The sequence below is a fragment of the Blennius ocellaris genome (genome assembly GCF_963422515.1).
Source record: "Blennius ocellaris genome assembly, chromosome: 11".
In the NCBI taxonomy this organism is placed as follows: domain Eukaryota; kingdom Metazoa; phylum Chordata; class Actinopteri; order Blenniiformes; family Blenniidae; genus Blennius; species Blennius ocellaris.
Window position 1 is genome coordinate 6828382 of NC_137660.1, and position 16119 is coordinate 6844500.

The 16119-nt window shown below is 42.0% G+C and overlaps 1 protein-coding gene across 1 annotated transcript in view; it reads right to left on the bottom strand.

Moving 5' to 3' along the window:
* kitlga (kit ligand a) overlaps positions 1-15809 on the bottom strand; it is a 34460-nt gene extending 18651 nt beyond the window's left edge. The window contains exon 1 of the mRNA XM_080505464.1: positions 15554-15809. Within this exon, the coding sequence (XP_080361590.1) occupies positions 15554-15568 (15 nt within the window). The 5' untranslated portion in view covers positions 15569-15809. The remainder of the gene's footprint in view (positions 1-15553) is intronic.
* Between the last annotated feature and the right edge of the window lie 310 nt (positions 15810-16119).

Consider the following 16119-nt stretch of genomic DNA (forward strand, 5'->3'; position numbering starts at 1 on the left):
CTTATGTGTCAGGGAGAGAAAGACTTGGCTGATCAGTTTACATTATCGATATGAAGGATAGGATCACTTTAAGGTACATAGGTAGCAGCTCTTTATGTGCCAATTGTTCATTATAAAAAAAAAAACGCTCATCGCTTCAACAAGCAGTGAGGTAATCATTTATTATGGTTAAGAAACAGGAGTAACGTATTGCATGACTGATAATCGGAAAAAAAAGAGCTGAAGAGGGTTGGATGGAGAGGATTATTTATTCTGTTCATCGTTAACTCCAAAGCTTTGAAAAAGGTAAAGAGTCCATTGAATACACACTTTTTGTCTTTGAACTCCAACTCAGTGTGTGTCCAAAACAAAAAACATACTGCAATGCGAGTGGTGGAAAACAAGTGCAAACTTTGCTACAAATGCAAAATCTTCACTTCGGCTCCAGATTTCGACAACATTCCAACAATGTGCAATTTCAGGAAATGCGGCATTTGTAAGCATGTTGTGGAATTTTTGGTTTTACTGGGCCCACAGTTTCCTTTTACTCCTGCCGTTGTTAATCCCACCGATCAGATCTCTCTGAATTGTTCTCACTTTTGAAACGTGTCACATTCATCAAGCCACAGTTTGCACTTGTCAGAGCAACATGACGTGCAATGGCAAAACGCCCCCACAGTGTTTCCCTGAATCACTTCTCTGATCATCATTTCTGTTTTGTAAGTGGAGATGATAGTAGAAACACGCCTGTAATGGGCAGACTCTGGGCAGGACAGCTCGGCAGGGTGTGTTCAAAACCAATATCCTCGAGGAAGAAAAAAAAAAAAAAAACGAATTCTGGGAAAATATTTAACCACTATGTATAGGATTGCAAGAAAATTAAATAAACCTATCAGACCCCCTGTAGTCACAAGGTCACAAGGCTACAACAACATTTACATTAATTTAACGGTGGTTTCAGTGGTCCCTTTTGGTTGGTGTGTTGCCAAAACTTCACACAGAAGAACATGTCGACCGATCGAATGATGGATATTTAGAAAACTTCATCAAGTGATCAATAGCTACATGATACTTAAAATAAACACTCCCCACAGTCTCTTTGTGGTGCTCCATCACCAGCTTGGTTTCACTGCAACAAGAGGAGTGAATATGAGTGTTTATGCATCTCTGTAAAAATATACTGCATGTGTCTATTACCACCCATGCAAAACATTATTTATACACGTCTGCTGGAATTATTCTGAACTGATCTTATCATGAGCCATCTTTTTTAATCAAGGTTTGATAATACCACAGTCACAACAAATGGATCCGATTCCCCAAACATAATGCTTATAGCAGCATGTAATTTAGGCCAAATACATCAATAAGCAAGAAGGCTTCTGTGGAGAAACATCAACTCCTTCAGAGTTTTCTGCAACACTTTCTGGAAATTCTATCCTGACAGAATGTATAGCCATGTTGACAGGACGATGGAAGGTTTCACAAGCCGAACATAAGGCCCCCTCATTTTGGAAATGGAACAAATCAACCACTTTTACTCCACTTTTTGCAGCAGAACGGAACTGAACAGGCCAATGGGCGTCAGAGGCAGCCTTCCAAACTGAAGCCTTCTTGTCCATCATTATCATCAGGTGCATTACAGCTCTTGTGGCATGCCAGCTCTCCCGCGTCGCCCTAATGCAGAGAATCATTACCCTCTGGACTCATATTGCCCGCACCACTTTGAATCGTAGGCATCATGAGCCGAGGAGGCCCTCCAGACCGCCGGCCTCGTGGCCCTCTTATCCACATAATCTCATAAAAGCAGCACACAGGACGTCGCATGACATTTGTCCTCCCTGGCAATGTGCGGCCTGTTTCTGTCGGAGGGATGGGGATGTTTTATCCTAATCTTTTGACAACATAACGGCTTCAAATTTGACCGTGAGACATTAGTTCCCATGTTTCATGACGGGGATTAAATTGGAGCGGATGACAAAGGCTGCAGGGAGGAATGACGAGGCCGCTATTGTTGTCCAGATGTCAGAGAGTTGATCCAGGCTCAGGTCAGCCAAGGGTGTACGAATAAATACATGAGCTTTTATCTCATTTAAGCAGAGGTTTGGTCATAATCTTTGCCACCTCTCTTCCACGACACACCTGCTGCTGGAAGCACACCGGGAAATAACTTAGTCATGGTCTCGTGCCAATATTTAACATCTCCATCACAAGCACAGAACAAAGGCTTTGATAAAGCTGTGGACTTTTGGCCACATAAAGATAAGAGTGCAGAGGCGGCTGTATTTCTTATCTAGAATCAAACACTAGCAGGATTTAGGTTACACTTATCGTCAAATCCATTGACTTCATTATATAATGCAATACAACAGTCTTTTCAAAAGCTGAAAGCGTAAAACAGAGAGGTCACAACTGCACCTACACTTGAACTTGGAGCGACTGGAGTGCACTTACTTCTTGTGGAAATCGAATTAGCCTCCAGGAACATTCAATTTGCTGCTCCCAGTGTCTGCCGAGTTGCACTTACAGTTGTTAAAGCTAACAGAATGAGTTACAAGCTAATAGACAGAAGCCAGATAATTACTCCAAGACACATAAAAGCAAGCGAGCTCAGGGGCAGCTGTCAGACAAGTTGGAGCTGTTCCTTGGCAGGGGTGACTGTTGTAGATTAATGATGAGGTATTCAAGCTCAATGATCCAGGCGCTGATGATGTAAGAACCTTTCAGATTTGTTCACCAAGCAGACAAGAAGCAGCAACAATGGCTTAATGTGACAATCATTACTCAGCTGGAGTAAAAGGGAGTTTTTCTTTTTGTTTGATGCAGCAGCTACAAACAACCACAAGAAGCTTTTTCCCTCTCATGAGAATTTAATCAGCTGATTCCTCCCAGCTTCTTTGACGTCACTCGTCAGTCAGAGTACCCCGTGTCCAGACACTCAAATCTTGTGACATGTAATTTTGATCATTAGAGAGTATCAATGCCACAACGTCTGTCCCAATAACAAGAACAAACCACTGGTGACGTGAGGTAGCTGTTGTTTATTTTGGTTCAAAAGTGGTATTTTTAAGTTCATCATAAGATTGGCTTTGGTTCAATCAGGACGTCCTCCTGAAGCAGATGTCTTTGCTTCGCTTCAATGATCAATATGGACATTAAGGAAACAAGTACAATAAATGCATATTGGTTGTACTTGGGGGTTTTGATATTAGGATGGATACTGCAACAGTTGTATGAAAGTACTGAGAACTTACATTAATGCATTGATGGAACCTCATGGTATTTATGATAACAGGATTTTGTGGAGCCGTTTGTCTGCCTAACTAGGTAAAACAACAAAATCCTTATGTGAAAGACTGCATTCTTTCCTCTCTACAAATGAATTGCTTCCCAGGTGTTGAAAAACAGATTAATCCATCAATTTCAGATGTGATACAACCGGTGTGTTTGATGGGCAACTATTGACCTCACACACAGTTCGCCTTGCCCTCTCTGATCCAGAGTAAAGCTGGTCTGGAATAACTCATCAGCCACAGATGAACAGATGGAGGAGAAGCCCATGCAGATTGATAATCAAAGCGCAATGACATTGATTAGCAAAGAGAAACACGCAGCCTGAGTTCACGAGCTGTCGTTGAATGAATGGCCCACTGGACGCAAGACGAGAGCAAATCGTAGTGTTTGGTTTGCAGCTTAACATATGTTTCAGAAGGGAGAAAAAACAAGCCTCTTCCAATGTGCAGTGAATCAGACTTGATCATGGGGAGGAGTGAATCCCTGCGGTTTCCAACGATGAGGTTTGGAAGATTAGTGTGCATCCGATGTTGATGTCCTTCAACCCAAGATTATGAAAGTGTGTGCGGTCTGGAGCAGATTACAGGGTTTTAACGGTGAAGCAATGAAACATTGGAAACAATACAGAGGCAGTATGAGTCTGTGGGCTTGGTTGAATCAGTATAAATACATTTTTCCTAAAGGGATTTAGTTAAATGCGAAAGAGTTAACAGTCTCTTAAACTTCACGCCACCACAGGAATGAAAAGTGTTTTGTTTGCCGAAAAATGTATTGCATGTCTATGAAAGTCCGTTATTCAATTCTTTTTCTGAATCAATAACCTTAAAAAACAACAAAAAATTGTGGATACATTTGATAAAGAAACAAATGGGTAGTTTGGACCACTTACCCTGTATTCTTAATAACATTAGGAAGGAGGGGCAGCCTAAACAGGATCAGGGCGACTTCGACTGAGTGTTTCACACACAATTGTAAATCATGTCCTCCATTCAGAAAAGAAAAATCTAAAAGTATCTTGTCAAACAGCTTTAAATGTAAACGCAACGATTGGCTGAGTCGGGATGTGGCCACACCGAGTGAACCCGAGCCGTCATCACCCAAATAAATTGCTGCTACTTCAGAGGACATGTTGACTTGAATTATGGGTGTGTTGATTGTGATAGCCTTGTCCGGTTAGTGTCCTGCAGGAAATCTGAGATCGCCACCCAGAGCACATTAGAAAATGTGTGTGTGTGTGTGTGTGTGTGTGTGAGCGGGGGGATAAAAATAAGAAAATGGACTTGACGCATGTTCTTTTTTGTTTTCTTTGGATGGGGAAAGCGATGTTTTGCGATCCTCACTCTGGCTTTTTACGCAGCCACATCACTTGCTGGGTCAACAAACAAGGAGCAGGTCGGCTCTGGTTAATAAGCACAACTGCAGGAGGGGAATTTGGCTCGTGCAACAAGGAACAAAAAAAGGGGGGGGGGGGGATAAGCAGGATTGTGCAATTGTACTTCTTTGTCCGATTGTCTCACCACACTTTCACACCACTGTTCAGAGTTCTCCCAATAAGCTCGCCAATCCTTACTTTAAAAGAGGCTGCTGAATAAGAACGGTAGCTCAGATCATTTGGTATATGGCAGTGGTCTGGAATGTCTGTCGCAGTGATGTCAACCAGCTCTTTGAGAGAGATTTTTTCAAAACCTATTGGTTTCTTTTGAAGTGAGTGTCGACAGCTTAAGGAGCCACGCTGCTCAGCAGAAACACACGCTGGAAGTCTAGTTTTAAGACAGGGGAAGCTGCACCACCTTCTTAAGCACAGCACACAGTCAGTTGTTTCTCCTGCAGAAATGCCCGGCAGACAGTTTGAAGTGTCTTTTGCCTTTGATCCAGACGTTTTTGATTCAACTCACAACTTTTCCATATGGATTCAAATGTAGCATGACAAAATAGCTGGCTTGTTTTATTTAAGACAGAAAAAACATTTCCAAACACATGCTGTGCCTGAAGTCGGCATCAACGTTAAGATTCAAGCTTTGCAAAGACACCCAAGGGACGACTTAAAGACTTGTTGATACCATGACTCAGGAGTTCCCTCTGCTAAGTTCAGGCCTCACCAGGTTGGAGGCTGCAGGGAACACAGCAATTTATTTACATTGCACCAGATTGGGCAGCTGTATGCAGTCCTAAAACCATAAAACAACTAAGGATTTTTGTGTTTTCTGCAAAATGTCAGAATTATTGCATTTTTTTAACCATTTAATCTTGAGTGACTCTACTTTGCGATGAAACTGTCAGCTCGTGTAATTCAGAATATACACGGTTGCCGACATGCTCAAATAATAAACTCCATATGTTTTGGTTAGAGATCATAGGTAGGGACCAGGATGCCATTAGCTGCTGAATTGTTTTCATTACTAGGGAAAATAAATGTACTACCTTCTGTTAGGGATTAATGCTACTTCAGAGGCACATGAGACAAAACACATGAAATAAATCCGCCTTCAACATGACTTCATCCTACTGTGGGTCACATTGTTCTGGAGCAAATCCCAGCTGAGAAAGGGGCGAGAGCCGGTTACAGCCTGGACAAGTCGCCTGTCCATCACGAGCCAAAAACACACAAAGGAAATTTAGGGCCACTATATGCTCTTGAATGTATGTTTTTGGACTGTCAGAGAAAAAAGGGATTACGATGAGAAAACAAACACATGCACGGGAAGAACATGCAAACAGTGACTGTGCTAAACCATCGTCATGCATAGAGAGGAAAAAGTATGATCCTTGACTCAGACTCAATAGATTTCCATCTTTCGACAGTAAATACCCCTATTTAGAACTTTTTAGAATCTCACTTTAAAATTAAACAATGCTTGCGACTGATGAAATATTCATGTAAGACATGATCATGCCAACTTTTTTATCATAAAATGTCCAACACAAAGAGAATGTTTAATGCCGTGCCAAATAAGGTGTTAAACCACAGGGGAGTGTCATAAATATTCTTACAAGAAACTTGATGGCAATGGCTTGATTCATGAATTTAGCCTTCAGGAGCAAAAAAAAACCTGATTAACTATCATGACATCTGTACAATGTGATCAAGGGTTCAAATAAGAAGTTCTCGCATTTTTCTGATGAGATTAAGATTGATGCTAAAACTACATTCCATCAGCAGTACTGTTAGTGTCTCTCTAACTCACCGCTGAGATTAGATATGAGAGAAATGTCTTTTTAAATCTCACTTTGTCCAGCTGATTGAACCAACGTGGCTTGTTGTGTTTCAAAAGGTTTTCTTCGTATCGGCCCTCGCTGCGGTTGTGGTGTTGCACTGAAAGATGTTTTCTTCAGGTAGAAATCGCAGAAAAATGGCCTTGGGCTTCAGTGATTTATGGCAATATTGTCAAATTCCTAAAAGCGGTCATGTGAAAACTGACAGCAATTGCAAGTGACAGCGCTCAAGACCACAAAGAACAGTTTCAGTTTACCTCACAGCACATTACCCTGAAGTAATGTGAACTCAAAACAAAAACCTCAGGGCACTTGTGTAATTATTCTTCAACGGTGGCTAATGACCTTTACAAGCCGTATCAAGCCGTAACAACTGTATCAGGCGTCCCTTGTGAAGTCTCATCCTTGATCGGGGGCAACCTGATCAAGCAGAAAATGTAATTTCAAGCCAACAGAAGCGTGGAAACAGGACAGCGCTGAAGGACCTACAGCAGCTCGGAGTCACTCCACCGCCTGCTCAGCCGTGGCGAATGGTTAAATATGATGACTTTGCTCTTGTGAAAATATCCAGAGGTCCTTCCTGTGTTGGGGCGCCGCGAGCTCCTGTTAGCTATGAGAGTTGAGGCAACATGTCAATGTCTGAGAGCCAGGGCCCCTGAAGGAGCCTGAACATGTGCACAAGCCACGGTATAATCAGAGTGCCGATGAAATCAGATGCATCTTTGCAGGAAAAAGAAGGAAGAGTCCATAAATTCACTTACATTTTATTTCAGACTTTATTGTTGCCAGATGATGTGTTTTTTTGCTTTCTGGCCACTGAAAAGAGGATCCAATGCCAAATGAAAAAAAATAAAGTTTACTGTAGCAGATGAAACCTGAAATAAACACAAAATCCTCTCCGAAGTCAATATAATTAAGCCTGTGGGGAACATAGGCCTCGGATTTCATTTCACATTTTCACATTATATCCCAGCCTTAAGTTCCAGGCCAACATCACAGCATGGCAGTCTAAATTTGTAATTCATCAAGCTTTCATGCAACTTTCAACAGAAAGCACATGATCGTTAAAGCAACAGTTCCCTCGAGATCCTTTCCAAAGATGCTGCGGCTGTGAAGCCAAAGCCCCGACATGACAACCTTCGATGGGCCAACAAAAATCGACTTATTGGCCCTCGAAGACTTTGTGTGAAAGGTCCACTTGATCCAGTGGATAATTTTATAAAATTCTTCACAAGACTGAAGATTGAAGGTTTTTCTCAGAAGCCACGGGGGGGGGTTGCTGTCCAAAGCTTTGTGCGGACAGTTCCAGCGTTCGGGAAAGACAATCGCATGAGGAAGAGAGTGACGGAGGAAGGTTTATTATAAGACAAACTTCATATCCAGAGCTGTCCTGCACAGAAACCACAATAACATTTTAATATTCTGCTCTGTGCCACCAGAGAACGCAGCAGAGATGATTTCCATTAAGTCTGAGGGCACCTGCTGAAGCTCTGAGCGAGTCAGTGCAGAGAAGAGAACATAAACATGCCGTACCGAGCTGGAAGAACCGGTGTTCTGAGCTGCAACAGGAAGAATTCAATCATTCATTCTTTAATTGGGATAATCAGCTTAAACTAAAACTCCAGAGATATTTTCTTCTTAATGACAGAAAACGGCACAAAAATCAAGTTAAATCAAGGGGTGTATTTGGGGCTGATGCCAATTTAATTTTCCTTGAATTGAATCAATTCAACTAAAAAAAAAACTTTAGCTGTGATCGCCTCGTAAAACAAGAAACCAGGTTGATTCAATGGCCGTCATTATTCTTTGATGTTATTGGGTTGCAACAAGGTTTTCGTACCTTGTAGGTTTTGTACAAATATAACTGAATAAAGACCCTGAATAGCATGTTCCCATAATTTCAAACACAACTGAGTGAATGAGTTTCACAGCTGTCATTTACTCAGAGCACAAAAACTTTTAATATTTGACGATACCTCATTTTTATATGCGTTTTTAACGAATTTAAAGTAAAACAGTAGGGAAACACCGATCTAAGTAGTATAGCAACAGCTAAATGATTAACAAAATAAAAACTAAAAGATTAACTTTTTTCACTCGTGGTTTTAAAAAAAAAATGCATTTATCAGTGCTGTTTTACGCAATTAATTACCACCAACTGTGACAAAACCCCCCAGTAACGTTTCAGAAGCGCATCAGGTTTGTTGACTTTGTAGTTTGGGGTGTTTTCGACAAGTGGACGAATGCATGAAAACATGATTCATTTGGTCTCACTCGGCTTTATTGTGCATGTTGATGTTGCCATAAATTGGTAATTTATTGTGCAGCACTATGAAGTAAACCATGAAAGATGTGACTGTTTGAATCCATTCACATCATGTTATATGTGAACCAAGCAGCCAACAGGAGTTAAAATGGAACAAGCATTACGTATTTTTTTTATATTTATATTATATTTATATAATATAATATATATTTATAATATATTTTTTATATTAATTTAATTTTAATTTAAATTTTTTTCAGAAGGAGCAGCCCGTTTAATAACATATCTTCTCGTGCCCTGAAGCTGGACTTCAGACATGCCGGGAGTTGCATGATATAATTATTTTTTTATGCTGGTCTTTAATTTTTAAGCTTATTTAAGCAAGCAATATGTCTTTAAGCATTAAGGACGTATTGCTTCATAATTAGGACTTTAATAATTATGAATCAATGATTGTATCCTTCTGTACAGGTATTCAGGTATACAGGTATTCAGCATAAGAGATATAGATCAGGGCAGACTTGATCCTTCCCTGTGCCCTAAAGCAAACTGCATCCAGACTGAATCTATGCGTTGCTCTTAGCAGACGACAAAAAAATGTGACATTTTTCGACTTTGGAAGAAAGTCGTCAAAACAAGCCATGCTTATTGCCTCAAAAAGAAGAACGAAATAAAAATCACATCACTGTTGTATTGTGCTGCTCCACAGGAACAAACCCGATTCAACTCGGCTCTGGTGGTGTGGCTAGGTGACCGACCTCCATCCTCAATGTTCCATAAGTCGGAGCCTTCTAATGCTCAGACAAGCCAGAACCCAGGTCTGATAAATATCTCAACTGATCCAACCAGTCATCTTAAGTATTTAGCATGTCTGCTTGGAGAGAAAAGAAGGCGAAGAAAAAAAAAAAAAAAGAGGCTTGCAGGAATTCCAAAGTGACAGACCTCAGTGGAGTGGTTAATAGACTTGAGTTCTGTAAACATTGTTTTAACACTCTTTAGAGTTCTCGAAGTGTGTTTTCTGTCTCACGGCTCACTGGAAAGCTTTTTCATTATCTGCTACAAAGACAAATATACTTCGTGTCACTTGACACATCCACTTCAAGAGGAGATCTGCAGTACGAGATGAACATGACAAAAACAAACACTGCAGCTGAATGCCAGGATTTATCTGAGCAAGGCATTCATGCGGCTCACAAACGCGCTTCTATTTAGGCTGCATGTTCTTTAAGTGGACTGCTGCTCCCTCTGTTCCCATTGTTACTGCAGGAACAAGACATCAAACAGTTAGGACACAAGGACTCTGTGACAGAAGCCACGTGGTTTGAGTTACAGGATTTGGATCCATTGATTGTGCATCCTTCACGCTGCTGTTTCTCCGCAGCTTCAAGGATGAAATTGAAAGATTGTGCACACATGAACTGAGTGAGTTGATTTAGGTGCTCATCAGGCGAACAAATTGTGTCCTCTTGGGTTATATAGTCAATGAAAATCAGGTAGAAACAGAACCCCTTCAAATCTCAGACAGATGCAGAGAAAGAGAGAGAGACGTACTGAGTCTCTTTACTTTAATCTTGGGCGGCACAACAGAGGTGAGAGTTCTGGAGCTGTAATGCGATTTTCCTCCTTTTACAATGTGCAGTGACTCATCTCTTCCCTTGGCTTTCCTCTCCTCCACATCAGAGATACAAAACAGGCTGTAGTCGTCCCACTTCACAAGAATCAGACAATCTGCTCTGACAGTACGGGGGGGGGGTATTGGGTGCACATTTCTGTAATCAATTAGTAAGGATTACAAGTTTGGAGGTTGTTCAAGTGATGCAAGTGGAGAAGAAGGCTCCCTCTTGTGGTCACAGCTATAATAACAGGAAATCAAAGCAGAACGTGACAGCTGCCTTAGGGGGCATGGTCGGGGTGTTGAGTGGATTTTTACCGCAGACCCTCATCACAGCGACCAGTGTTTCTCTCCCAGTAAGACGACGAATCCTATAGTTTTTACTATGCAAGTCATTTTAAAGCCTGATATTAATCAGCCCATTGTGTTGTTTAAAGCTTGATTTCACCACACACAATGGACTGTCCTGAAGCCACTGAGGATGGCACAGTTGCTAGATCAATGGAACTTCATATTGTTTAATGAAGAAATTAGAAGAGTAGTAACGCTAACTCTGTTCAAACTCTGTTCTCTTCAATACTTCCACCCAAGCTGAGGTTATTCTGGTTGTTAAATTATTTATAACTGCATCATTTTTAATTTATTCAACTGGGTGGATAAATCTTTAGAAATGACATGATTTCATCTTTGGCATCTTAAGTAAGATGTGGTTGGAATCTCATTATTTTACTCGCAACCATTTACTTCTCCGGGGCTCGCGAGGTAGGTGTGGTAAATAGATTTCACTTGTACAGCACTTTTCCACCGCCTGAGCAGGCCCTAAAGCACTTTACATCGTTTATTTGCATTCACATATCAATGGAGGCACTCAGTCCATCCACTGGAGCACTTTGGAGTTCAGTGGCTTGCTCAAGGACACTTCTACATATGAACAGAAAGGCTACCAAACCTACAACCTTCCAATTGAGGGACGACTCGCTCTACCAACCGAGTCACAGCGTCACAACTCAAGGTAACTCACTTTAGTGAAGTTGTATGATTTTAGTCTAAACCCGAAAGCGACTGAGCGACAGTACCGATGATGAACAAAATGTTTGTCTTTGATGCATTGTGTGGATGGATGGCGTATGAATGAGTGTTGGAATGTGACTGCGTAAAGCGATTTGGAACTCCTCAAGCGTGAAAAAAGCACTCATGTATCTGCCAACATTTTTGTAGAGCGGGACGATGCCAACAGTTCTTGCGGAGACACTTTTTTTGTCGATTCGGGGGAGATGTACAAACAAAACCTGCAGGTGTCGGCATGTGGATCGTCTCTGAAGGGGGAAATCCCTCCTGTTCTTTCGGCAGATCGCACCCTTTCCACAACGTTTGGCCACGCTCTCTCATTTCTGAGGAGAGGTCATTCTCTAAGCCTCCATGCGAAGGCACGACGGTGCATAACCACGGAAAAATTCAGAAGACTTGTACCAGTGCATGACTTTGGAGAGCAACGATTTGCACGTGACCTGGGGTCGAGTGAGTCACGTTAGAAGAGAAAGCACATTGATAAAAGTGACTGATCATTTTGGTTGTGTGAATGAATGATCCGTTGCCAATTGTGCCCTGCAGAGAAGTGCTTGGAAAGGAACAAATCATATCTGTTCAAAGATTCGAGCCATCAGGTGAACCTTCACATTCCGTAGGTGGAGACGACCGACGCCCACGCAGCAGCGATGGCTCTCACTGAACACAAAGCAAATGACTTTGTGGACGGAATCACGGCCAGGCATGAGCTAGCACGACTGTTTGATATGCGGCACTGACACACATTCATCACTCTTATGATCTGTATGACGAGGGGAGTGTTACAAATGTCAACATACCAGGAGGTATACAACTGATAGTTAACAAGCTTTAAATCTCTGCAGACAAGTGAATTAAATGCATCAAGGCATAATCGCTGCCACATTCAGGGACAAATTCCTCATCAAAGGTCTGCAGACTTTGTGCAACAATGTGCTGAGATTTGGATAATAAGGGCTTTATATTCGATCAAACAGCGGAATCACCACCACCCTTCCCAACTCGCCTCCATTGATTTATCACCACCCGGCACGCCGGCACTCCGCTAATGTTTACCGTTTCTCTTCCTGCTGTTTATGTAACCCCAATTGTAAACCAATTCATTCAGGTGTTAATTCGAACACATCCTCTGTCTCCTTCCTGCATGCATCTTCGATCACGAGACATAATTGCGATGGCAAAACAAGCAAATGAAGCCGTCACATCTTTTCTAGTTTAATGGTAAACGACAAGAACATTTTTAATGCTGACCATTACTGGGTTGAATAGGGATTTTTTTGTAGGGGTGGTAAAACTGTGTGACCACTGAATATTTCAAAGAAGAAGAATGCTGGATAGACATTGCAACAGTCTACTGGATAGTCGGATTTGTTATCTTTAGTGAAAGCTAACCCTGATTATTTCAAGCCTCCAAAACTTTACTAAAAGTTGGCTGAACTAAGCAAAAAGCGAGTAAGAGCAAGAGCATTTCCATTGCTTGGGAAAATCAGGATGATTTATTCATGTAATGTTTCTAAAATGGAAATGCTTGCGAAAACTGAGTGAAACAACATAAAGCACAAAAGGTTTATTTTTATCTAAAACAAGAGTCAATATGCGTTAGTCAAAAAACGTGATTTGGCAGAGAAGATTTGGCTCATAGTCAACTGGAACAACCACCAGACTCAGCTCTGACGCTCATTCCTCAAGTGCATGTTATTTACGGATGATGTTCTTTACCCCATTTAAAAAAGGGAAATTAGCAGGTTTTGTATCATTATCCAGTTTAATGCAAAGAAGTATTTGTGACGAATGCATAAAAAAAAAATTGATTGTTTGGGCTGTAGAAGTGAGAAGTAAGATGAAGTTCACGCACTCTGTGTGAACCAATTTACTATAAAGTGTTACAGCAAATTTTGTTCCACACATATACAGTCACAGCTCGGCTATTCAATTTTGAATATCAAAAAATCTTGTGGTTTTTCTATTTAAAAAAAAAAAACCAACAACAACTCGTTCCTCAGCAGGAAAAAGGCCATAACAGTAAAAGAAACAGAGATTTATGTGAGCAGTGAGCATGTGGATTTACGGCCTGCGCTGGAAGTTGCGGCCCAAACTGCCACCGTGTGCGACTCAATTACACTTGGTGCCCAAACACTCCTCAGCATTAGCCTGTCTGCCCCCCCTATATCATCTTTGAGATGTGACTCTGGGGGGCTGCAGGCAGTCAGGCAGACGACTTCTGAAGCGTTGCTCATTATTTGTAAATAGAGTCAATGATTTAACAGCAGATCAGGAAAACATTTTTTTTTGTGACAGACAGAACACAAAGAAGGAAGAAAGGAAGGAAGGAAGGGGGGGGGGGTCACTTCATGTGATCTCTTTCTAAACCTCCACACTTGCTTTAAAGCCTTCAACTGACCAGCATTAGAAAAGTAGCGCTCTCTACTGGTTCCAAATGTTGTGTGAAGGCGAGTAGGTCCAGACATGCTCTCTCACACACTCACACAGACCACAGCTTTCCTCGGCGCGTTCAGCCGAGATGTCAGAGCCCGATTAAGAATCTCGTTCACTGGGATGGGTCCGAGATACAGACACATTACCATCGTTAACAGATCAACAGCTCTCTACTTTAATGCGCCACATGGAAGTAAAGCAGAAACCAACAAGGAGCGCAAGAGTCCAAAGAAAGAGGCTCAAATGGAGTGACATCCCTTCTTTCTCCTCCTTGTGACTACATGACAGAGGGCAGTAGCATCTGTAACAAAGTTGGCAAGGTGTCTGGCACTGCAGCCAGGCACAACTTACTTCAAAATAACTCCATTAAAGTAAGACTGAAGAAGGAAACTCTGCTCAGAATGCGATTACTGTTAGACGCCCTGCCTTACTTCAAAGACCTTCCATCTCTGATGCACACAACTACTAACATAAATACATCATGACCTCTCAGTCACACACACATATATATATATATATACACACACACACAACATACATACACACACAGGTTAATGCTTTACAAGACTTTTTAGGTTTTCTGTTGAATTCTTTTCTGTGCTTCCCCTAAAGACACAAACTCATGGTTGGTTGCATGAACCTGAAGAGCTGCTCTGACACATGATTTACCTTTCCTGCGCCAGCTGTAAAATGCAACTTGGTCTTAAAAAGGTGGAAATGGCTGTGATAAACCGCCAGTCTTCACTTTGCACATTTTTAGGTCAGCCATGCCTTACAGGCCAGAGATTACAGTGTCAGTGCTGGCTGACATGGAGCATAAGCTGGCCCTGCAGGCTGCTCACATTTAAAGAGAAGGTGGATGGGGAGGAAATAATTGGATTGTTAGTCCGTGTTTAAAAAGGAAACAAAAACCCAGTTGTGTGAATAGAAAAGGATAGATTTTAAAAAAGAGAAAGCAGTTATATTTAGGCCTCAACCCCCTTTCACTGTCATCGCTCACACCTGCATCCAGCAGAAAGCGATGGGTCACTCACTCGAGGGAGTTGGGTTCACTGTCGTTTTATTTCAAGAATCCAACACTGAAGCTGGTTCGCAATGATTTTAACGCAGAATTAGAATCTACAGAGAATCTGCAATCGCGATAGACCCGTGCGTAAACATAGTAAAGCAGAGGGTCTTTGATGGGGAAGGGGGGGACGCGTCTAAGTTTCTAACTTGAAAGTAATCGAGAAACCGGTGCCACGAGACGTGCTTATCAGGGACGCATTATAAGTGCACGGTACTGCCAATAAGAAATAAGGATGCAGGTGGGGGATAATCTGTGTGTGAGTTACGCACAGGTGGAGCGTCTATCAACGCAGCTTAGGAGAGTAAAGCGGGTTTGCCACAGCAGTGCCACGGTGCAAAGGTACGTCGCGGCTGGAAAAAAGAAGAAGAAGAAAGAAACACGAAGAAGGGACGAGAGATTTCCAGTCCTCAATATGTGTGCGTTTCATCACACCAAAAGCACTTCAGGGTAACGCGCACCGGAACTGGCGATGGCTTCAGACAATTGTGCCAAATCCGACCTGTGGTTGCGCGTTACGCCACAACTCCAAATGCTTTATTTCCTTAAATTTAGACTCACAAATACAGGGGAAAAAAACCTATTAAAGAAAAAGGGGGGGACCCCAAAACCAGCTACTTACTTTTGACTTCTTCATATGGAATGACAGGAGTAAATCCAGTGCGTCCGAAAGCCTATTTTATTTTACTTCTACGGGTAGGAAAGGGGTTGTCCTCATCCTGTGTGCACATATCCAATTCCGTAGGTAAGCAGTATCCAAACGGAGGAGGGTAAATATAAAGATCCAAAAGAAAATGACGCGCGCAAAAACAAAAAACTACAGAATTAAGTCTTTCTGTCTTTGCAACCTGTGAGCAAGCGGCTGTGACATGCAGCCAGACTGACTACAACACAAGAGGCTGTGTGTGTATGTGTGTGTGTGACTGTGTGTTTGGCAGCTGAGGAGCTGGTCAGCATGTGGAGGGAGGGACGTGCGCTTTTATAGTGCGCGTAAAGGCAGGGAGCCGCCCCCGCCACCATGAAATATGCACAAGTATGGAGGCATAACATATCGAGGTCTCCGCTGGAAATTAAGGCTTAGTGTGTGTGTGTGTGTGTGTGTGTGTGTGTGTGTGTGTGTGTGTGTGTGTGTGTGTGTGTGTGTGTGTGTGTGTGTGTGTGTGTGTGTGTGTGTGTGTGTGTGTGTGT